Below are 25,000 nucleotides of genomic sequence, written 5' to 3' on the forward strand. Positions count from 1 at the left end.
AGATGAAACGATCCGCAACAAGTTTACTGTAATGTGAGAGGACACTTCGACGCTACTAATAGGACATCAACTAATAAGCGCCACCGCGTGTCAGTACTTTCACGTACGGTGGCCAGTTGCTATGCTGCGACAAAGACATTCAGTAAAACATTCAGTCCTAGTCCTACCTGTGGCTAATGATCTATTTAAAACAACAAAAACCATGGAAAAGAAAAGGAAAAGGTGCGTTTCCATGTGGCAATCGTAGCACTTCCATTCGAAATCTTATAAATAATTTAGCTCGCGTCCTATCTGACCTGCCACATTGGCCTCTTGCAACACACACACGCACACTCACACACGTATGTGTATGTATGTGTGGCCGTCCCTCGGCTTCAATCAATCCAATCAGTTTCGCAGGACCAAGCGCTGGTCCACAGGGTCGGTTCCACGTGTTGTCGGCGGTTCTAGCTAGACGAACGTGCCAACACGGCGGCGGCGTTCCCACGTAACTTAATATGCGCCTCATGGCATGCCCTCCCCTTCACCCTTGCCACATGCATGGTGCAACGACCAATGGCAGTTGCATCAACCGACGACGACGATCTGACGATGCACCCTTGATGACGATGCACCGCCCGGTCGGTCGGTTGGTCGGATGCATTGATGTTTGCCGACGAAGCCGGCCAGTTTGTACCGTGCCAGGCAATGCACATGAGGCAGCTAATTGAAGTCAATATCTATTTCAGTTCAGTTTATGAGTTTTGCTATCCCGCCAATCAACTGATGAGTGGTGTGCGAACGGAGTAGTCCAGAGACCTGTTGCCATGGTGTGTGTTATTTCCGGGCCCGTGAGCCCGTGATTTCTTTGGTGAAAACTCCAATGAGACTCCGATCGGAGAGCCCTGAGGAAATCCGATAGCCAATATTTATGCTGCAACGTTGTATGCTTTCTCCTGCATCACTTTATTTAACGCTATCTCTTGATGTCTCTCTCTCTCTCTCTCTCTCTCTCTTTCTCTCTCTCTCTCTCTCTCTCTTTCTCTCTCTTTCTCTTAGCCGGTACCTGTTGGCTTCGCAGGAGCAACGCTTCCGGCAAATGCAGTCAGCTGTTTGCGCGGAATGTGACGCGCGAAAGCTGCTGCAGCGGTGGCGCCGGTAAAGGATTCAGCGAAAAGGACATCACGGACGTGACGCTCTTCTTCATCAACGCGTTCAACGACGGTATGGCGTGTTCGTCCTGTCTAGGTAAGCTCTTGACGCCATTCAATTTCTGTTGCTTATTCTCCTACAATCTATTAGGTCCCGGATATAGTTTTTCCGATCTCTTCCGATTTCTGCTAAAAGATAGCGCCACTAATTTTGGGTCAGATTCGTAATCCTTCGTGTTATGACGTTTTAAAGTATTACTAAATAGGTTTAAAACGCAATAAATGACTGCTCGCACTGTTGACTATAACATTTTTTTTCTCGAGTAAACAATCTCGAATTTTGTGCCTTACTGGCCGTCCACACCATAAATATATTTGGCAAAAAAAATTGGGTCTACGAGTGTCCACACTACAAATTTATTTGCCAAACATTTCTGTGAGTGCCTGAGTGATCGCTCAAAATCGGGCAAAAATTGTGACATTATCATATCGATAATGGGCCGCATTTTACCAAAAACTACAATTTTCTTATCTCCAACAAAAAAATGTTTTGGTTACGTATCCAAAACATGTTTTTGTTGGAGATAACTGAAACAAGCTGCATGCAACCGCCGCTCACTTGGATGCAAATGTCACTCATGGTAACCCACGCTGCAAAAATTTGGAGTTACTTGTTGGGCTCCGCCATACATTATCCCCAAAAAATTGGTGGTGTGGACGGCGGGTTATAAGTCAATTTTGCTGGGAAGTTTGAAACCTCTTTTTTATTTGAAGGCTGCTAAAAGTTATTGTTTGTCCGTTTAGGTATATGATGAACATGTTAAACTCCGTCCAGACGATGACGAATGTTGGAGAATTTCTCGACGAGAACTTCGCAAACAAACGTCATCCCATACAAATCCGGCGAGAAGTTATCGCGATAACTGCAATGCACGTGTAGCGAGCGAGCAAGCGAGAATGAGCGAGAACTTCTTTTGGAGCTGTCAAATCGTATGTAAACAGTAGGGCGAGAAAGTTATCGCGATAACTTTGTTGCTCGTCTGGACGGAGTTTTACGACACAAAAAAAATGTGAAAGCTGGCTTCAAATCATTAGAATCGGGGATTTTAAAGTTACCGACACAGAGCGTTGGGGCCAATAAAAGAAATAAAAAAAAAGAGATTTTAACAGCGTCGTGCACTAAAACCTCTGGAAACAGGACATATTGATCCATTTGAAGCGAACTCTGGCTATAAAGAACGGCAAGAATGAGATAAACGACATGTTAGACTTATTTTTAAACACGATAACGCTCGAGCTCTTGTTCCAAATTCAGTGAAAAACGTTTCAGAATACGTCGCAAATGAAATGTTACCCCATCCGCCCTATACATCAGACATTGTTCTTTCTAAATACAGCTTGTTTGGTTGCCTAAAATGGTTTTTGGATGCACAGAACCTCATACCATTAATGAAAGTAGAGAAAAATTAATAGTTGACTGGATTACTTCAAAAGATGAGGAGTTCTTTTGACATCGAATTCGAAAATTAACTGAAAGCTAGAAAAAAGTGGCCAGCGATGGGCAATACTTGGATCAATGTAATTATTCTTTTGGTTTTGAATATAAATCGTTTTTGTTGCGCCAAAAAATCGAAAAAACTAATTCCGGGACCTAATACGTTCGATGGATGTTATCTTGGCATGGCGGTTCGGAAGAAAATTAAACGAAATCTTCCCCCTTCCCACTACCACCACCACTGGATTCTTTTTCTCCTTATGCAGCACAAGACAGTTGCGAGCGAGCAAAGTGTGGCCCCAACAAACGCTGCGTGATGCGCCACAATCGACCCAAGTGCATCTGTGCACCGACCTGCACCAAGCAGCTGCAGCGTGGACCGAAGCGACCGAAGGGCCACCGGCTGCAGAATGTGGCCACCATGCCACCGACACCGGCACCAACACCGCCGGCACCGGACCGTGGTGAGCTCGATGAGCAGCTAATGGGCATCAACAGTCCGCATCAACATCACCGGCAAAACATTAAGGTGATCAATCTGAGCGAAAGCCAGCGGAACCGCAGACAGTATTTCGCCGACGATGGTGGCCGACGGCGGGCACCGTTCGCGGTCAGTCCCCGGCAGCTGCGCTTCACCGATACAGCAGCCTCACCGGCCACTGCTGGCCGACGGAATGTAAAAAAGTCTAGTGACCTAAGTGACCAGCGCCAGCGTGGGTCAGCGCCGGCCTCCAAGAGCCAAAGAGGAGGGCACGGTAGGGCGTGGAAGGGGGCGAAGCAGCAACCACCCCCGACTGCCGACGACACCGACGTCGAGAGGAAGCATAATTTATTGGAATCTGTGACATTAGCGGGTAGCGGCAAGGGTGGCGGCAATGGTGATAGTAATCATAGTTCTAGGAGCACCGGCAACGGTGCTGGCTCATCTCATCAGCATCAGCATGAATCGCGGAAGCAATCGCGACCGATCGCCGGCACGACGGTGGCCACCAATTGCACCTCCTCCTTCTCCTCCGGGACCGCTACCCAGGAATGGTCTGGCCGTACCGGATGCCCGGCACCATCGAATTGGACCGGTGGTGAACGGTTGGTGTTGCTACAATCGATCGATCCTCGGTCGTCACCGGCACCGGCTCTCGGTGGTAGGAATGGTACGACTGCTGGACGTCGTGGAGGATCGCGACGTCGAGCGGATTTGCAGATGCCTTCCACGACCACGACGACGATGGCATCCGGCCGAGCGCCGGGTGAGGGTGTAACGCGTCGTCATCACAAGAAACTGGTGGCCACCACCGGTAACCGGGCCGTGGTCGCCGGCAATGGTACACGGTACACCGGGATCACCGGAAGCGGACAACCAGCGAAACCGTTCGTTGCTTTCGGGAAACCGAAACTGTTGCGTGTTCCGAAGGAACCGAGACGTGGCAGTAAACAGAATGGAACGGTCGGGCTGAGGGTTCCACGCCGTGAGCCCCAGTACCTGGATGAGGTGTTTGTCGTCGACAACCATCACCATTTCCGGCGGGCGGAGCACCGGATGCCGATGGATGACATTTTGGGCAATGAAATTATGGTAAGTGTTGACGCAAGCGACGCGCAAGATCACTTTAGTTGCGTTTTGCTACTTACTTATCGAGCTTTAAATTGAGGATCTAAATAAACCAAAGTAGAAAATCATTTTGTTGTTCTCTTCAAATTAACAAAAATAAACTAAAAACTAAAACAATTTAAGACAAATCACATCCTCATTCCTTTGTAAACTAAATAAACAGAATGCGAAGCTAATAATATTGTATAGAAGCTCTATTTAGCGCAAGGAATACTACTCCATGTTTAACATACGAAGTTCATACAAGTTCAAACCTGAATTATCTCAAGCCAAATGTTCGCATTTTGCTAATATTACTTTCTAATGAAAGCATTCTTAATAGCGATGAATCGTAACTTAACTTTTAGTAGTTCTGCTCCTGTAACAGTTTTCCTCAACTGCCGTCGACGCGGAGTATTACTTATTGGTGTTGAATAAACACCGAAACTTTATAAAAAATGCCAATTTCACATAAAAATGCCAGTTCTCGTTCATATAATTATTGGTCAAATCTAGTTGGATTAAGTTCAGAATTAATATCCACCGGCTCCGTTTTGTTAAAACACGTAATCGCATCCAAACTATATTCTTAGAAAAACTGACTCCATTCTTTCAAGATGGCTCCGTTTATTCCACTAATGGCGATTCTAGCTTTCTATTAAACTGATAAACAGATGAATGATGAAAACTACCATCGAAACGATGGCTTAGAATCGTAAAAAGTACCTTTGGCTTTCTGAGATAGCATTGGAATTGAATTTGATTTTGAAATTGAATAATCAATTATGCAATCATAAAAAATTGTTTCCTTACAAACCAATATGATTTTGCACACTAGTTGCTTACTTTACTGCAGGTACGACCCATTGAAAAAGTTAAACAGTCCTTAATAGACTCAACGGAAAAGGAAAAGAATAAGAAAAAAGGAAAGGAAGACAATAAGCTAAAAGAAACTCCAAACATAGTGGTGCAACATAGACACCTAACATAATAAAAAGAGAAATAAATCGAATTAAAAAGAAATTAATGACGAGAATAGTATAATAGAGTCGCATACACATACATAAATAGAAGATCCTACCCAACTAATCAACAACTGCACACTACCGCCCGTTATGGCTGTGAATCGAAATGAATTGATGAATCGAATCGTTATCATCATCATCATCATCATCATTAAAACCATTTTCGATCAATTACTTACGATTTGACATGAAGAGCACGATCGGACTATAACAACAAAACAAAGCTAATTGATTATCTTTTCTTCCATTTCCGTGTTTGTGTGCCCTGCTCCTCTCCTCCCCCTTCTGCGGACAGCTACATACCGGATTCTACAACCCGGTTTGCGGTACCGATGGTAAAACCTACAAGACCGAGTGCCAACTGAAGAAGCGTGCCTGCCGCCAGGAGCTGACGTCCCTAATGGTCGCCTACAAAGGACACTGTCAAAGTACGTATACCCCTAGTACGCGCCAGCTTTCTCTCAATTGCATGCTCGATGCGATGCCTTAATGGCCCTGTTTACGAACGAGCGAACCCTCAACTACTCAACGCCATGCAACGCCGCGGAACGCAATGCAACGCAACGCAACGCGAATGGTCTAGCTCATTACGCGTGCGCGCGCGCGACGACGACGGGAAGTAAAAATGGGGAAAAATGGACACCGGACAATCCCAGTAGTCAATCATTCAGTCAAATGATGAATTCATCACGCGGCACACCAGGAAATGCGCACACCAGAGGGTGCCAGAGCTGGATGCGTTTTGTGTTGCGTCGTCGTCATCGCAAAGAATCATCTATCGCTATCGCTCACTCGTGCACACACACACACACTTGATGCTCGGGGAAATTGTACTGCAAATCAATTATTTTCCACCAAGCAAGCGCATGTGCAAGCCCTCAAGCACAAGCGGAGTGCCATGATGGCGGAGGGGGAATTCATGCCTGAAATCACTAATGTGGCAAATGGAATGGATCCTTTTGCGTGCCTCGTCACAGTGACCATTAAGGTCGGTTGGGTTGTCTGTGATACTTTTGAGCCGATTGAGGAGCGCGGCGCAACTAATTGCCTCGCCCGGCCACACTCCAGCATTCCGCGGAACATTCCGTCCGTTTTCTGTCCGCGCCACGACCCCCTCCAAACGGGTTCGCTGTAAATGTGGAGAAATTTATTACATCGATACCGCCGATAATTGGAGTGTAATGCGACACTGTGTGCGGACGTGACTGGCAAAACAACGTGCGTGAACGCCGCGCGATCGCTCTTGCACGCACTAGAACACACACACACGGCACGGGCGGAAGGACGGAACTGCGGCAACTTCTGCGATCGCAATTAGCTTGGCGGCGACGGCGTCGTCGTCGTCGTCGTCGTCTCCCTCGGGACGACTCGCGTACTACTCACTTCATCAACTGACCGATCATCTCGCCCGCAAACATCAAACGATCGATCCGATCGCAGCTTCCGACTGCGACACACACGCACACTCACGCACAGAACGCGCGTTCTGTTGGAGAGCAGCTTCTCACCCTCCAGGGCTCTGCTCAATCTCACCAAAGTCATCTCGCTATCGATCGTAAATATTCGATTGATTTATTTTCCCCGCCACCCTGGGCATGCTATTGCAATTATGTTTATGCTTTCGCGGGATGTGATCTTTTCCCAGCGTGTGTGCTGGGATCACCACAGCACCAAGCGGATGCCAAGCCATGCCAAGCGATTTGATGCGATTTATTTGTTCATCCACCGTCGTGATCGTTGACGGAATGATCGACAGAATGGCCACCGGCGGCGGGGGCTTAACCCTTCGGGCGTCCGTTGATTATTATTGTTTTGCACTGTGCTAGCGACTACGCGACCTGCTCATGCTCACGTCAGTGCCACCAGCAAAAGGGCTGCTTAACGTCAAGGGACCGAGGACATAGCTCGCCTCGGCCTCGGTGTTTACCTTTGCCTACCGGGTGAAGCCGGCAACTGGATGGCAGTTACGTTGATAGGTTGTAATTGCAACGGACTCGGTGAAGGATTTACGATCAGCACCAGCAGCAGCACCAGAGCTTCACTCTGAAATAAAAAACATTCTGTGATGCTTTCTTAGGGCTAGGACCTCATCAACTCTCCATCATCCGGATGAACCGGCGGCTATGACTGATGATCTGCCGACCGGTGGCGCACAGCCCTTTGTCTCAGCGACTTTGACCTAGGTCGAGGCCATCGGTGGTTCCGATTTAACGAGCACCCATTGAGGGGGAGAGGGTCTCGATTGCTTCTGCTAGGCGGTCGAGCACTGAACAAGTGACGATCAAGCTAAACCCTTGCTCAGATTATTATATATCGGCGAAAAATGTACCGCAGCCCTAGAAACAATTCTAGAGGGGAAGCTGTCACTTTTTCTTACAATTTTTCGCTCGATTTTGAACCTGATCCCGTTTTCTTTGCTTCAAATGATAATAAAACGACGGATAAGCGGTAGTAATCATAAAACATTTGCTACGTCGATCAACATTTCAAAGATTGGAATTCAATTCAATACTACAGTATGTTAAAAAGTACAGTATGTCCGATAAAGTTTTATTCTTATCTTCTATGAACAACTATCAGTTTGTTAGATACTTTTTAGGAGCAGAACTCCACCGATAGAGCCATTTCAAGTGTAAGTCAAGTGCATCGTTGAAATGGGTAGAAAGGCGAATATTTTTTTTATTTTGTACACATTCTAAAATGCTGCAGATTCAAAGGAAACAAAAAATTTAATACTGTAATGTTGAATAAATTGCACATTCCTCATTCACAATCAAATTGATCGATTTAGAAGAGTAAGTTTAATTAACATGGAACCACAATAGCAGCAAAATGAAGTAGATTAAAAGCAGAAGCGATTGATAAGTAATTTTAATTTTTAGACCCGAAAACGTCACATTCTTGCTGGCATTATTAAAACTTTTTTGCCTACTCTATGTCAATTTATTTTGTAATATTTTTTATACATTCCATATTCCACAGGACCGAACATTCAATTTTGAAAACAGATGAACTGTCAGTTCTCTCTGGTTTCGCTAATTTCTGGGTTTTTTGGCTCATTGTGTGGACGCCAGAAAATGGAAGTTACTACCGTATATTGGCTTAGATTCTTATAATTTGGACACGGGTCAATAGGGCCTCACACGCGGTGTAACACTCGTTTCTGTGCTTCGGTCTGGACTGCATTTCGAGCTTCATTCGACAACAAGAGGCGCACTCGGGAGGCGTGACCTTCACTCCGTCACTTGGCATAATCTTAAATGAGTCTCATAAACTCTTGTACTAAATGATAATCCCTCTCCGCGGGTGACAACCTTTACCAGTTTCCAGTCCCAAAAAAACATCATACACCAAAACAACAACCACTTGCGGCCACCTTGCGCAAGGGATATTAATGTATTCCCCCCCAGCCACGAGAAACAAAAGAGCAAGCATCCTCCAATAGCAAGTTCGCAAGGGGATATATGCACTACTGCACCGATTGCATAAGTACAATTAACCTTCAGGTTCGTTTCGCGCCGCTAACAAGAGGTCGTTCTACATTCACCTCACGGACGAATCCGCGGACCAATCGGTAATGTTCCCGGCGTGCGTCGCGTGTGTGCCGTTGCCGCCGTTACCGCCGTTGACTTTCACTGTGAAGGATGCCCAAATGCCTTCGTCTTAAGTATGTCTTCAACTAGCTCGAAAAAACGAACCACTAAAAGCAACCAAATCGGCATCAAACAGTCACTGCTTGGCGACAGTAGTCTTGGCCTGCTGGGAGGTGCACCAGCTCAAGCAAGTGCAGGCAAATGATATTCCTTTCACATTGGCCACCGTGCGGGCCCCCGCGGGCTTGATCCGACACCTGATGATGATGATGGACCGCAGCATGTGCGATCGTCGTCATCCTCGTCGTCGTGGTCGTCGTGGTCGTCGTCAGTGGCCATTTGACTTTTGGCACACGCCAAGCGCCATGATTAACTCAAGCGGTCCGATACGCGGCGCTCCTTCACGGACCTTCGCGTTCCGCAACACCGATCGTCGATGGTATCCAACCGTGACCGAAGCGTGCCAGCGTTGCCAGCTGTTGTTGCACGCGCGGAGGGGGATTAATATTATGTGGATCCAACCCCGACAACTTATGCTCATTCTTCTCGTTCTTCTTCCATTCCATCTCCCGTTTCTCTTCCCCGTAGCGTCCTGTAAGTTTGTCAAGTGCCCGAACGACCAGCAGTGCATCGAGGATCAGAACGCGACACCGCACTGTGTGACCTGCGCGATCGCGGGCGATTGCCGCGGGGTGGACCGGTCGCCGAAATCGATGGTCTGCGGGACGGACGGCATCACCTATCCAAACGTGTGCGAGCTGAAGCGTCAGGCCTGCCTCATCGGTCGTGCCATTCCGGTTGCCTATCGGGGTCGCTGTAACGGTAAGTGATAACTTGGATATTTCGTGCATATCTTCATGTTTTGTGGGGATGCAGATGCAGTTCTCTGCATTTGACGGTGTTGGGAAAACAGTTTTCAACTAGACGTGACCAAAACCGGTAAAAACTATCTATCGGTATCGGTATTGACAACAGGTAATCGGTTTGGACCATGTTTAACTCTATTTCCGGCATCGAAATGCTAGCAACGGCCATGTGATAATGCTGAGCAGGATAGCGCTTTAAGCCTTTGTAAATCCATGGATCAGCATATTGAAATGTCGAAATGGAATCTGCCTCTCTTCCCACTACATTCAACAGATTTGGTCTTTTCCAATTAGTACTAGTTCCATTTCCCGTTACTTTTCAACTATTACTAGTTGAATGCCAATTGATGGGTCGAACCACATGCGATAATATTACAAGAAGTGTAAAAAAGGAATAAGTGACTGGTTTTAACTAAAAGATCAGTTATTTTATTTTCGCTGCAAATATGATCCATCTATTTGAAACCTCTGTACATCAAGGTATGTGCAAGCAGCAAACATCTTCAGGACGAATTACTCGATCCTAATATGAAAGGTGGAAAAACAAAGCTATATTTTTCTTTAAGATCATGACGATTGATAGCAATGGGGGACCAGCTCTATTTTTATAAATACAATATGGCAACAGGTGGAGTAAAAGAAGAAAAAGACGGTACTTTCTAGTTCCAAGATGACTTGATTTGATCAAGAAAGACACTGAGAGATTAGTTGTGAGTTTATGGGAAATTTGTTGGAGCATTCTCATATTATCCGCAGTTTTCCAAATGTTTCCTTTCTTCCTAAATGGATTCAGAAATGTAGCTGGAACTTCTGGTAGATAGGAGTTAAGTTCTAAATGTTCTCTAAGACTTAGTTCGGAGTCATGAACATTTATCTATTTAAATAAACAGCTGGTACTTATAGCAGTACTTATAAAATATTCAGTGAAAATCATTCAGGCATGTTTTAGTCTGGTCTAAATTGAAGCTTAGGTTTCAGTTTAGACTTGATCATTCATCATAACAGTTATTGTGTTCTTAGTTGTTCTACGCTAAAATCTATCTCATTCTATGCCAATATACGAAACATTGTCCACCAGTCTGTCTTCCAAGCAAAGATCCAAGAAGATGATGATCATTTGGCACCTTCTCACCGCGTTCGCAACAGTGTGCAACATTCGGAATGATTTCTTTCAAACGCCAATAAAACACGACAGCAGCGTTTACCATCGCAGAAAAGGTCTCAGGTCACAACAAACCGCCATGCCGAGGAGTGTCAGCAAATGATAGCTCCTACAACTCGACTATTATTGGCGCCTGAAATTGAATGATCTTGCCACGACATTACACGACACGAACAGTAGCACACCCAGCAGCGAGTGGCGACCCATTTAAGTGACTTCAGGGTGGCAAAAAGTGTCAAAACAAGATTGTAACTTGGTTCGTCGTGCACCACACCAGCACCGGCACCGAGGCCGCGGGCGCGGGCACGCGGTGCGTAAGCAAAAGGTTCGCGTGCACACGCCTCGCACCCATCCAGTCTCTCCCTCTCTCGGTGCCCTCGGTGGGGACGACATGATCGCGACACACGCGGCCACGACCAAGTCCGTGGTCGCGTTGTCTGGAATGGCGCCTGCGCTGACCAGCTAGCAGCTTAATTCGTGGCGTTTTTTGTCTCGGTTTTGTTTGTTTATGTGCGCGTGCGTGTGCGTGACTCATGCCCCCGGGAAGACGCCCCCGGGAATGCCCCACGCAATGTATTGCCGCGAAAGCCGCGCGTCTTGGTTGGTCACTCGTTGGGCGATCATCATCATCGTGGCGATGATGATGATGGTGGTGCAGGCAAGTGCATTAATAAGCGCCCATTTCGTCGTCGTCGTCGTCGTCTTCGTCGTCGCTGTGGCCCACCACATGCATCGACGTGGTCAAGCGAATGACATCCACCAGGAGGAGTTCGTCCCACTGTAGGCGCTCCTTTACTGACCGAATACTGGGCCCAAGCGAGGCCCACCGCTTTTGGAATCGTCCGTCGGGGAGGAAACAGAGTCATTTGTCCGTCGGACATTGCTACTGGTGTTGTCTGTTACTTTGGGGCTGCGTTCCTGGTGCTAAATGTCAGATGTTACCGAATCGTGGCCGGATCGTATACGCTTCAAGGATCCTGAACTCGTTTCATGGTGTAATGGTGGCTAGTAGGTCGACTATTTTTAAGTCGTTTGAATCTGTAAAATGACTCCATGCTTGACAGACATAGGATTCTTATTTGAGTTTTTAATAATAACATAGTTTTGAAAGAGATTTTCATAGCGAATTGAGCACGATAGATCCTTCAGCCGTTCTTAAAAAGTAGGAGTGGACGTAGAAAGACGAGAGGACGAGATTCTGCACATATAATTTCCACAGTTTAGCAAACAACAAAAGAAGTAGATGAAATTGGATGAAATGTTGAACATCAATACCATGATCATATGTATCATATTCATATGTAACTGTATTGCATACTTCTACAACCACAATGCCGTTATGACTTATTTGAGAATTGCAACGAATACAACCTTGTCTACCTGTTAGGAAATTAAAGGACATATCTCTACTCAAACTCACAGAACCAACAAGCTGCTATAGCAATGATTTCGCCAATTCAATACTAATATCCAAAAAGTACCAGAGTTTGCAATGTGTTCTATTTTGAACCTAAAGCTCCCAGTAACGCCAGGAAACCAATGGTTGCTGCGATCGTAACCTAACGATAAAGACAATTCGCTGCTTCCTTGCTCCAGTCCTTTGTTATGTACGCTCGTAATCACACTTCTCGAAATCGCCTCGCCCCAATCTGGAGCAAAATCTCTTCATTTCCGCCGGAAAACCCGAACCAAAATGCCGTTAAGCTCACTGCTAAGAGGTTGAACGGCACCCGTGACCGTCGATAAACTCGGGCGGTGGTAGCACACGGGTTGCAACTGCTAGCCCAGTTTCTGCTTCTGTTTTCTGTGCTGTTCGGTTCGCGTGAAAAGGTGATTTCCTCAATAAATTTCATTGCCACCGCGGAAGGTGCGCGCACGCTCGATGCACACAGGCCCATCGACCGACCGACGGACCGAGCGACCGACCGAGCGACCGACACAGCGAATGCATCGATGCACCCCAAAATGCACCGAACGACCGACCGAACGACCGACCGAACGACCGACCGAACGACCGGCCGATGGCGATGAAGATGATGATGATGCACCGCAAGTGTCGGGTCGTCGAGGGACCATTCCACCGGGGGTTAATTATTGTTCGCACGTTCCGGGGCACTCTCGATGCAGTCGTATAGTTTGTAGGGCCTCCGTCGAGTTTGTTTTTTTCCCTTCCTTCCCTTTCCTTCTTTCCTTCCTCCTTTGCATATATATATATTGAAGGGAGAAACCGTTCCTTCTCGCTCTAGCCGTTCTCGATGGCGATGGCAGTGTTCCCGATGCTGCACCTTGCGGCCTTGCCCTCCGGCCCCACAAAATCCGTGACGCGACGGTGCAAGACAGGCGGGGCAAGGTGGGCCATCAATTAGAGGCGCGATTGCGTTGCAAACTGCAATCAAACTTCTGATCACTGGGTTTGTCGGTCGGTCGGTCGGTTGGTAGGCCCTGCCTTGCCCTGCCTTGCCCTGGCCTCGGTACCGTCGGTACTGGGCGGAAGCAGCAACAGCAACAGCAGCAGCACGCGGCGCACCAGCAGTGCGTCCGTTGATGAGCAATTGATGTAAACTTAGACGGACAGAACTGGGTCGTGGAGAGTAGCAGAAGCGTGACAGAGCGTTCGAAAAGCGTTCTCATCGCCGTTACCTATATTGGCTACCCCCCCGCAGTGATCGGCTACTGGGAGGCGGGGATTTCATTGACTGATCGGTCCTAATTTGGATTCTCGATCTGCCGCGATCGTCGTCGTCATGGAAAACATATGTGTTGGGCAGGCGCGCATACGTTGAAGCGTGACGGAATTATGCGGTGGAAAAGCAGCAAAAACGTTGTCCATATTAGTAAACGTCACTCATTTAGTAGTGGTTTTCTTTTGGAGTCGCAAATCTCATATGTTTAGAAATTGTTTAAATATTGCTAAGCAGTAGATAAATCATGACTACAGTAGTTCCAATAACGAAACCTTAGGTTCCAATAACGAAAACGTTGAAGTCGAAGATCTGTTCGAGTAAAATGTAGTTATCTGCTTCACATGAGAAAAGATAGTTGCTAAATTCCATAGTTGGCATAAAAGCTAATTACTTGTTTGAGATCTTAGGCATTGAAAGGAACATTTTGAAAGACCCAAAGGATTTCAGAGAGCCAATGGTTTATGATATACCGTTATGCGGCTAAAACAACTTGTGGAGCTTCTAAAAATCACATCTTAATGGTTTTTATTCTTGGATCTATAATTGAATGAGTTCTAAAATTTTTAGTAAATTATAGCCCTATATCTTATCACCGCTATTATATGATCACTTATTTGACCTTACGGTTGAATGCGTCTGGAAGCAGACAGTACTTATAAAGGCTATTGAACTTTAAATAGTATCCGACCTAAACTGTCAATGGGCATCGCTATTAAAAACATCTAATCATTTTGGGCCACGTTTCCAAGACGGATTCCGGTCATAGTGGTACGTTAATCGCAATCATATAGAAATGTTGAGCGATAACGTATCGAACCATTGAAGTTCCGTAGTGCAGCATTCTATAAAGTTGTAGACGTGAAATCTAAAGCTGACTCCGTTGTATACACCAGATATTTCTTTTTGAATTGATTAGTAGCATTGGTCAATAGCCGATTGCTTCATCGGACTACATGTAACAATATTTCCAATGAAAACGAATTGAATGCTTTAAGTTAGAAGATCGTCTCTTTTGTCTTTGCAACAATCTTGAATAATGACAAATGTTTTAAAAGAGTATTGTTGATTATTGATTGTTTTCTAAGTATTATTGGTAAGCAAGAAAAAACCACCAGCTCGTAAATGCTCCCCTTCCTAGATTGGGGTTATTAATGTTTTGCTTTCCTAAAATCCATCATAAAACTACACGCATTTGGTAAAGGTTCGTTCGGATTCGGATTTCCAATTAAAAATACCGGCACGAATACTAATTAAAGGCACAACTTGTGTCAAACCAATAAAACAATCAACGAAACAACCATCCAGTTTAGTCCAGTCCAGTGCCTGTATAAAACGAATGCATTCAACTGCAACGTTCCAGTACAACGTTACGATCACACTCGTCTCTTCGTAGCTCGTCTACATACCCATTCGCACGTGGGCTCGCCCTCCCTTGAGGCCACCCCGTGCATAATAGATGCCGGTTGCCGCCCCTTTCCTCACCCTGTGCAATGATAAAGGCAAACATTTAATTGTTACATCAAACTGCAAACGTCTCGCGAGGCGTTCAGAACGAGCAATAAAACCAGATATCAATCCACCACCAGACGCGCTCCCTCCATCCCCCTGGGGGGTCCAAATGTTAACATTCTTCATTCTATTCGTATCATTCTTGCTGTGGTTCTTCTTCCCACCCCTAGGTGCACCTAAATCCCTTCTCTCGAAACGTCAAAACTGCAACGGTTGCTCGGATCGGGATGCGATGGATGGATGCATTTCAATCCTCTTATCCGGAGTCTCAAAGGCCCCCGTTTACAAGCTTAAGGCTGCTCGAGACTCGAGCCGGGGAGGGAGAGGTGGTGGCAGCGGCGACAGGGGATGATAAAAGCTTCCTTCAGCAACCCCCCCGAGGGGTTAGGGGGGACGTTCTGCAAAAGCTGCAAACTTTTGGCATGAGCAAATGGTTTTCGTCCAGCGTCCAGGCCTACTGTTGAATATTCCCCCGAGTGGCCATGACCATGTGCTTGTGTGCCAGCGTGTGTGTGTGTGTGTGTGCGGTTTGTGTAATAATAAAATTATATAATGCAACAACGAAATCATTAAGAAGTCTAGACGAATCGCATGTTTTTGGTTTTTTTTTGTTTCAGTTTTCACTCTTCTCCCCATGAGCCCCCTCTCCACTTCCACTGCATTCCACCTTCCACCAGGTTCCAGCTCAGTTCCGTTCTCTTCGTTCCCTCCTTTATTTTACACGCTAGTGGCGCACGTTTTCACTCCCCCTTTTACCTCAGTGGGGATGATGCTGGTTTTATGGTTATGCACCTTGTCCCTCATATCTCTCACTCTCTCTCTCTCTCCGCACCGATCGTCCGTGCTGCCACATACGAGTGGGGTTTGCAGCTTGTAAGCGTTGCCATTCCGGACACCATCGCCGGACAGCTCAAGCTCGTCGAAGACGGAAGGGGATGCTATGCAGACTAGCTGGTCAGCTGGTGGTGGTGCTGCAGCTGCAGACAGGGAGGAGTCAGAGCCTCCGTTCGTCCGGGGGCCCCGGGAGTCGACCAAAACGGCTCAGATGATGGATCGCTGTGCTGAGGGATTTTAATTGCGAAACCGACGGACGGATCCGGCCGCCTTCCGGATCTCCAGCTCTGTGTGTAGTGGTGGAGATGGTTGAAATACAGCATCATCTCCCGGCTCGACTCGAGTGGCCCTTTCGCGGTGACCTTCGCCTCGCCCTTCGCTTCCACTTCGGTCTTTCCCGTTCCGGAGGGATCTCCTGTCCTGTTCCAGAGCGCAATGTGTAATGATAACCATTTATGGGTCTGGAAACGGTGCTGGAAGTGACCATTGCGCTGCAACAGCAACAGCAGCAGCAACAGACTGCAAATGCCTATCCTCTTTCTCTCTCTCTCTCTCTCTCTCCGTCTGCTCTGCTTGCCCATTCTACCACAAACTTCCTTGGGAATCCGGAGCCTTGCTGCTGCTGTGCTTTCTTAGCCTTGCGAAGCCTGTGCTCTGTTGTTATTGTATCTGTCTCCATGTTGGCAGACCGAAGCGGAGTTTCGATCCGGGTTGGTTTCGATTCAATTATCCTCCGAAAAAACGTGAGTCCGGCCCAGGACCAGGCCGAGGCCAGTGTAAATGCCGGCGCGGCCTACAACCGGCCGGACCGGAGAAGGAAGCAGCGGTCGGAACAATAAAAAGTAATACAAATTTGCAATTGCAACCGTTGCGCGTTGCGTTGTTGTTGTCGACTGCTAGCAGACGACGCAGACGAGCGTAATTCCTTCATTGCTTCTCTCCACCATCAGTGCCGCCAGCCGGCAGTCCAAGGCACACTTGCAGCAGATGAAAGATTAAGAGATGGTAAACCACAATCTCGGCCACCCGGCAATTTGTGCGCCGCCACATTCCTACGCACGCACGCATTCACAGACCAGGCAACAATGGCAGAGTGCAGCGCAGAAAGAAATGCTAGCACGTGATGGATGCTGGGTGGGCAGCATCCCCATTACAGAGGACAGACACACACACACACACTACCGGGTACACGCGGGGCAGTCAGCAGAGCGTTTACTGAGCGTATAGGAGCGCGTGCTTTTGGAATGGTACGGCACCATAATTGGCGTCGATGTCTTTCTGGACGTCGTCGGTCACGTTTTGTGAGCGACACAATCGGCAAGATAAATGAAGATCGCCTTTTGGCCCCGTTGATGGTCACTTTTCACTGCTGGCGAGCACGGTGTAGGTGATGAGGATTTCACACAGTATCAATGGATTGACAGCGTTAATTAGGTGGATCCTATACTCTAATAGTGTTTCCTCTGATGTTGCCAATGGAAAGTAGTAAAAGCAATCGAGTATGGGGGAAACTCGATTTTGATTCCTTTTCCTTCGATGTGCAAGAATGTTTTCTAGCGTCATTAATCTATCCTTACCAGCCATTTGTGATTTCTTTATGAATCGCTTGATTAGGATTGGCATATGATATGATGAAGAGTTTAATATGGTCACTAAGAGGGATCGCATCTACCACATCGAAATTTACGTTCTTTTCAAGTAAAATAGGTATGTATAAGCGGTCGTTATATCGTATAAGTCTTGTAACTAAAGTGTAAACAATACAATCATGGGATTTAAATGTTTGCATATTGTGTCTGAAAACAGAGGTTTAAATAGTTTTCCATCATTATTTCAACAAGAAAAGGTGCAACTGAAAAACTTATTTGTTGATGAAATCTTAGGAATTTTGACAGACGTGATATGCTCGATTTTAAAAATAATTTTCAAGTGAAAATCCGTAACTGCACGCTTATACCTTAAAAGAGTGATTATTAAGAATTGAAATCATTGTTCGATCAGCAATCGTGGAAAGTGAAGAAGAAAATGGCAGCAACAACGCTCGATCGCCCAGTCGATAAAACCACATTTCGAAATTATCGGACACGTAATGCTACGAATGGGTTGTAAGGATCAGATCAATCTTTTTCTAGATTACTTCTTACTATTATTAATTCGATTGAATCTGGATCTATTTTTGGTTTGCTTCAAAACACCACAAGTTCCTTCGATACGGTATCCAGAAACTGCCAGAAAATGGATTAATTTATAAAATATCCACGGACAATACTTCCATTTGTGTAATCATATGTTTGGTTATTGTGATTATCACAAAACTGTTGAATAAAATCGCGCCAACACTAATTTACAATCGAAATACATAATCTTCGCATAGTTAAACCAACACCTTACTTTAAAGAAGCTATATACCAATATAGAATACTGTGATTTCCTGGTATTGCAATCAGGTCCCAGTTGTCCCATTTATTCCATCCTCTTCATCCTGGATTCGTGGAGCTAGAAACAGCGAGGAGCAGTGGTGGTGGTGGTGCTAGAAAGCATACGAAACACGCCATCCAATCAGACGACACACGCAGCGAACCAAACTGCCAGGCCGCAGCATAGTACTTACCGCTCGTGTCGCATAATAACAGTAATTGTGCCCGCTATCGAGTGCACGGTTTAGCTGCTGCTGCTGCTGCTGCAGCTTCTTGTGCTTCTTGTGCTGCTGCTGCTGCTGTATGTTTAGCGAGGCTACCGTGTCGATACAACGCGCAACGCCGCAAGACAACAGCTAATCATTTCAAGCGAAAATGATCGAACTTGTGTTACAAACTACGCTCTTTGTAGACCAACTCGCTATTGGCCTTCTCGGAGGAGATTGCAACGCGGCAACGCGCGGCAAACGCAAAACCAACGACGAGGTGGGCCCATGATGGTTTCGTGAGCTAAATGGTGGCGAACTGATTGCGCTTATTAAGAAACAAATTACCTGCAACCGAGAAAACGAACGTACGCGCGACCGTCGCGGATTCATAAATTTGCTATTTGATGCAGCTAAACTATGCCGCTGCCGAGTCGGACGCCGCCATCGAGACCGTTTAACCTGTTACGGTACAGGCGACCGTAAGTTGGCCTCAAGCATTGGGATTATGTTCTCCAACCCCTTCCCCCTGGCCCAAGGGAGATGGTAGCGATCGTTGGGAGCGAGGAGCGTTCACGTCGGAACGTCTTTTCCAGTCCATTTCATTTCCGAAGAAGGATGTCATCGAGGCCGGCCGACCACGAACCACGATTCCACGAACGTTGCGTGTTGGAATGTTAAACCTCTGGCGGTGTACCACAAACACGACGATCACCGTACGATCAATCATCTTGCGAGCTCCGCGTTGATGTATCCTCACCGCATCCGGGGATTCCGGGGTTGTGCTAAGCCGAGATCATCTTATCAAGCGGTTCAAGTGGCGCTCACTCGATCGCGTCCATCTTCTATTACTAAGAGGGGAGCGGAGATTATCACAGGGTATGGCAGGGCAGCTGGTGACAACGCGATGGTGCCATGCTATAATTTACACTTCATCGAAAACCGTGGTGTGGCCGTGAGAAACCCTCGAGACAGCCGAGATGCACCTCTCGCTGTCGTCGTCGTCGTCGAGGTGTTCCGGTTTTGCGGTTTTCAATCGCGCCTCTCTCGGTGTGCCTCCGTGAGGATGAAAGGATGGAGGAAGAGAATGGTAGGTGTATTGCAACGCTGATGGCCTTGGTGATGACTCGACTTATCATTATTATCATTACTTTTATTGCAAATTGTCTCATTACCATAATGATTTGCGCGGGAACCGGCGTCCGGGAGGGTGTCGCGATTCAATCTGTCGCCAAAGATGACCCTAGGCCTCGGTATCAATGTATGTGTGTGTGTGTGCGCGTGTGTGTGTCTGTTGGTCTTTCGATTGTTTAGCGCTGGTTACGGCCTGTCACGCAGCGGCTGCGGCAGCAACATACCCCGGTAAGAGCCAGCTCGTTATGATTGATAGAGATTTTATGCAAATCCGAAGCCGACAGCCTCCGGCGACCATCCAGTAACCGGTGATGGCGCACGGTGTACCGCGCTAATGAACCGCGGCCCATTACCCTTTGATTTGATCCAAGTGCACACAGGAGCGGTGCTGCTGCTGCTCGGTAACGGGTAGTAACGTCAAAGGCTCCTGCTCCGCGCTTGCTTCCACGCGCTCGACATAATGGCCGCGCGGCTACCGCTATCAAGATGTCTCCATCCATGTCGCCCTCCGCCTGAGAGAAGTTAATCATTCTTATCATTATTTGTCATCTAATTAACTGACCATTTACCCTTCCTCCAGTTGTGGGAGGGGATGCGGAGGGGTCGTAAGTAAATAAAGTGTTTGCGGTAACGAGACTTCATTAAGGCCCAGGAGGTGCCCAGGCCAATGGGTGCGTTGTTTACAATAAATCGATCGCTAATGATCGTATCGAGCGCTTGATCGGCAGCATCGTGCGGCGGCTGCTTGTTAGTCGGCAAACATAATGCCACATTAAACGTTGCTACACAACCGCCAACCACACACACCTCAACATATATTGCCACCTCGAGCGGTCGATGTTGATCTAGAATTGGAGCTCGGTTTATGCGTTCTCTTAACATTTACAAAGTCTCGCCAAGGGTGCAAAAGACAACCCTCGATCAAGATCCTTTAACCATGACCTATCCTGTCTGCCTGCCTGCCTGCCTGCCTGGCACATCCTTGGCATGGTCTCTCATTCTGTCTGCTTCGCTCGTACTTTGCATTTGCCATCGTCCCAAAACCTAATCGTTCCGGCGGCCGACGGGATGCATGCAGATTGTTAATCAAATTCAATTGTTTGCGCCACCATTTGGTAAGCACTCTGCCCTGTCCCTTTCGTTTGGGTAATGTTTCAACCCTTTAAACCCCCCGTGAGAGAGGTCGACCGACGAGAGAACATTGTCTCAAGCTCGAATGGTAACAACAACACCCATCAAGAGAGTGAGAGGGATGGAGAGAGAGACTCGTCCCCCCTCCCCGGGAGTGGGGTCGAGAAGGTGGCCATTAAATCGTCTGCTCCGACGACGACGACGACCGGGACGACCGGGAACCGAGATTGTAACGCTTTGCAATTCGGATTGGTTCCACGCTTTTGAATAATGCATCATCGCAGCGCAAGAAGGCACTATCGCGGGCCCTGAAAACCATGGCCACAGTCAACGGCCATTTGCTGCTTGCTCTCGAGCAGTAAAGCAGGGCTTAATGGTGGTGGTGGTGGTGGTGGTGGTGGTTTGGATCTGGATCTGCCTGTGATTTCCATCAAGCGAGTTGCTTTCCTTCCTGTTTTTCGGTCGGATGCTGCATCCAGTGCAGTGTTTGGGGTAGGTCATCATCGTCGTTGTCGTCGTTGTCGTCGTCATCATCATCATCGACATCACCGTCGTCGTCGTCGTCGTCGTCATCGTCGTCGTCGTCGTCTGCATGGACGTCTCGCTAAGTGACAGGGTTGTCATAGTGGCTTATCGTTGAAAAGGAAGTTCAATTAACGGGTCGAATGTCCCATATCGAGTGTGCTAAACACTTTCATAAACGAAACTAGAAAGGGATATCTCTTTAGTCTTTAGCTGTACCAAGCGAGCTCGCCACCAACCAACTCACCATCAACCTTCTTTTCTCACGCTGCGTGGTACGTAGTTTTTTGCATAATTGATTTTTCTTCTCATCGCTCGCTTGTGGTGCACCTGAGCGCCACTCTCCGTTCTGAAGCTGTTCGCATATCGCTCGAGGGGCCGCTTTTTGCTTTCCAATTGATTTACCGAATGGGTAATTATGCACGGCCACATCCTTTCGGTGGGGCCTGGCTTCTGCTTCTGTTGTTGTATTGTTGCGTGCGTTCATTTTTCGATTTCTCAGCCAATCAGCCGCACATGCATCATGCATCCTTCATTCCCTTCATTGTAAAAGGTACCAACTTATGCGACCGGATGAGAAGGAGAGTGGACAGCACCGCTCGTAATGGTCGCCACCGAGACACACACGCACGCACACAGCATTGGCCGGAAGGTTTCAATTTCCAGTGCCACTCATCGATACAGCAGCCGTCGATCAGGGACCGTCGATCCAACACCGTGCCGTGTGGCCGTGTGGCTCCGGGGACACATTAGTGTCATTTTCAATAACCGATAACTTATGTACCTTGGTGCGCATTGATGTTTATTGGGAGTGACAGCCGATGGAATAGGTTAGCATAACTTGATCTCGACGAACTCGACTTCAACTCGACTTTACAGCGGCCAGCACGAGCACGATCCCGTCTAGGCGCTACTCGCCACGCAGCGATTGCACACTTGACACTGATTAGCTTTTTGTGCGCTAGTCCCGCTCCCTTGCCGGTTGCAGCCTGGCACCCTGGCTAGTGAGCTGATAATTAAATCGTGAGCCACCTCCTATCGCTACTACATCCATTGACGCACGCACGCACCAACAACAACTGGGCGAAAAAAAAAACAGAAACCCGGGGAGTGAAACTACGCATTGTGGAGTGATAATTAGTCACAGCTTTTTTCTCTCCACCTGTTTGGGTGTCCCTTGGTGTTTTTTTTGCTTTTTCATTCTTTGCTCTCTCTCGCATCCAGCAGCAGTAGTCGAGGATTCGCGATTCGATTATGCTGCGATCGTTGGGGCCCCCAAAACCGGCTTCTAGCTGTTGCGTAGCCAGCGGCTAATGCACCAGGAAGATGCACGTCCAACAGGGTGCGAACCCAGGGCGCTGCGTTTAGTAGTGCGCTTTTGCGTTGCGGAAAACTGTTGTTCGATAATTAGCATAATGATGGTAATTGTGCGCCCCACCCTGGAAGTAGCCCTATCGCTGTCGCTGGCAATAAAACATGAAGTTCGCGTGTGGCACCGAGCGACCGAGGTGCTTGTAATACTGCGAAGTGATCCGCGAATATGCGCGATCGCTCAGCTCGCTAAGGGTGTGAAAGACACCGAAATGTGGCGTAAAATTTCAAATTTTATTTACTAAAAACCAACGCTACTCGTCACTCGTTTCTCTTTTTGGGTCGTGGATGTGCTCTTGCGCCTCATTAGAAAGCAGGCGTGCAACGGAGGAGAAGTCAATTAGTAATGACTTATCGGAGCTCCAGACCCACGAAGGTCCTTTACAGGGCTGCAGTGCAGTCTCAGCCAGTCAGTCAGCCAGTTTCTGGGGTAAGGATCTAAATTACAAAACAATCTTGCGGTAGTTGTCGGTTGCGAAGCGACACACGCGACGACATTAGGCAACTGCTCGACTGTTCGACGACGACGACGACACGTGCGACGGCAACAAAGTAAAATATATGGGGGATAAATTAAGGTTAAGTATTGCCTTAATAATGACTGGGGCTGACATAGTGCGTGCAACTAATTTATAGTTAATGCAATTAAAAATCGAATAAAAAAAACCCCGGAGAACCGCGAACAAACGGACGACTGCGACATCCAAGTGGGGCTTGGGCGCACCCAGGCCTCTCCCTCCACGTCGAGGCAACGGCAATCGAGGCATCGCCTTATACGAGACCAACCGGGCCTTTTGCCGGAGTCAAGATGCTTTTACACCTGATCTCGGTCCGGTACCGCGAACAGTCGACAGCTTTATTTGACGAGTGCAAGATGCATCGACATCACCGTCGTCGTTGTCGTCGTCGAAGCGAGGTTCGTCGCCTACTGTCCCTTGCGCCCTTTTTTCACTCGTTCCACTCGACGTGCCAGTCGGTTGACACTTTGACGCTCGCCTGTTCACAGGTGCGGTAACGCGGTAGGCATTCGCTATATCGCTTCAATCGCAGCGTTCTTCGTTTTGAACGGTTGAGGTTGTGACAGGCCGCAGGGATTGCGATGGCGATGGCAGGCGGTACGAGCATTAGCACCAACCATGCATTCGCACGTCTGTCACAGAGAGAGCGAGAGAGCCATGTCCATCACTGTCACTGTTCGTTTGTGTCTCTCGTCTCGTGCCTAGTCACGTTATGCCATTCGGAAGCATTAAGCACCGACCGTCAGCGCAACGAAAGACCAGAGAGAACCCGTTACGATCTGGTGGCGTGGTTTGGGTATGATCGCTATGCTTCACGGACCATTGATATCACACGCCGATAAACTACGCACGGCTGTCCTTATGGGGTGGCTTTCGCTGCACTTCCGGTGCAGTGGCTGACCATCTTCATTCGATGATGCTCATAAGTCACGCCGTCGCCGTTACGTTAAGATCTATTTCCGACAGTTTCCTTCTTTCCATCTCTTGACAGATCTTCTTCAAGATTATCCGGTAGTTATTCGGGTGGCGAAACGCAATGAAAAAGGGGTTTGCGCGTGCATTTCCATCAAATAGAAGACGCCAGAGATCGATTTTCTTCGAAAGAATTTCTGATTCCATGCCAGAGAATACTTACCCTCATTCGTAAGCTACGGTCAGTGGTAGGTCAGGTGGGAAATGGGTAGAAAAAAAAAAGCAGTCAATTGAATGTCTCACGTATGTATTTAGCGAGAGGTATTCATGGTAGCCGGAAGAGCAAAAATAGCGTGAAATCATTAAGCCCCGAGACCGTGCTCTCGGTGCCTCTCATAGGTGTCATTGCCGGCCATCTGGAACTGTGTCTGTCTGGCCGGGCGCTCTTTCGCAATCAATTCCAAAAATTTCAAACGTCCATATCCGTTACGCATTACTGGAACTGGGTAAACGTCTTCATTTTTTGCATTCATTTCCACTAGTGAGCGCTATCAGGAAAAATCGATACCTGCAGTTTTAGCGCAGACCATGTTGCGGATAGTTTTTTTATTATTTAAATGCTATCTTTAACGTTTTCCAATATAAACTGATAGCGCTTCACCTATTGTAAGAAAGAGCCTAACGTTCAGAGATCTAAGGAAACAATTTATCCATCAATTTAAAAAACGAATTATCAAAATTTTCTTTTTTATACTAAGACGATGCTAAATATATGAAACATGAATCTAGGATGTCTTATTTTCAAGTGTCATAAGGTAAGCGGTATTTCAGAAGTTTTCAAGTAAAAATGGTTTGAATGAGTGGCTTTCGTTTTTTAATGGGGCGTTACATGACATTTTACTG

The 25,000-nt window shown here is 47.3% G+C and overlaps 1 protein-coding gene across 2 annotated transcripts in view; it reads left to right on the top strand.

Annotated features, from left to right (window-relative positions):
• LOC125957707 (uncharacterized) overlaps positions 1-25,000 on the top strand; it is a 74,517-nt gene that overhangs the window by 42,421 nt on the left and 7,096 nt on the right. Inside the window, exons 3-7 of one of the 2 annotated variants that reach the window (XM_049690577.1) lie at positions 1,039-1,227; positions 2,892-4,198; positions 5,534-5,666; positions 9,420-9,653; positions 15,223-16,651. In XM_049690577.1, coding sequence (XP_049546534.1) covers positions 1,039-1,227; positions 2,892-4,198; positions 5,534-5,666; positions 9,420-9,653; positions 15,223-15,404 — 2,045 coding nt within the window. In that variant the 3' untranslated portion in view covers positions 15,405-16,651. Of the gene's footprint in view, positions 1-1,038; positions 1,228-2,891; positions 4,199-5,533; positions 5,667-9,419; positions 9,654-15,222; positions 16,652-25,000 lie in introns of those variants that run through there. The other variant, XM_049690576.1, reaches the window with a different exon arrangement.

This window comes from Anopheles darlingi, chromosome 3 (genome assembly GCF_943734745.1).
Source record: "Anopheles darlingi chromosome 3, idAnoDarlMG_H_01, whole genome shotgun sequence".
NCBI lineage: Eukaryota > Metazoa > Arthropoda > Insecta > Diptera > Culicidae > Anopheles > Anopheles darlingi.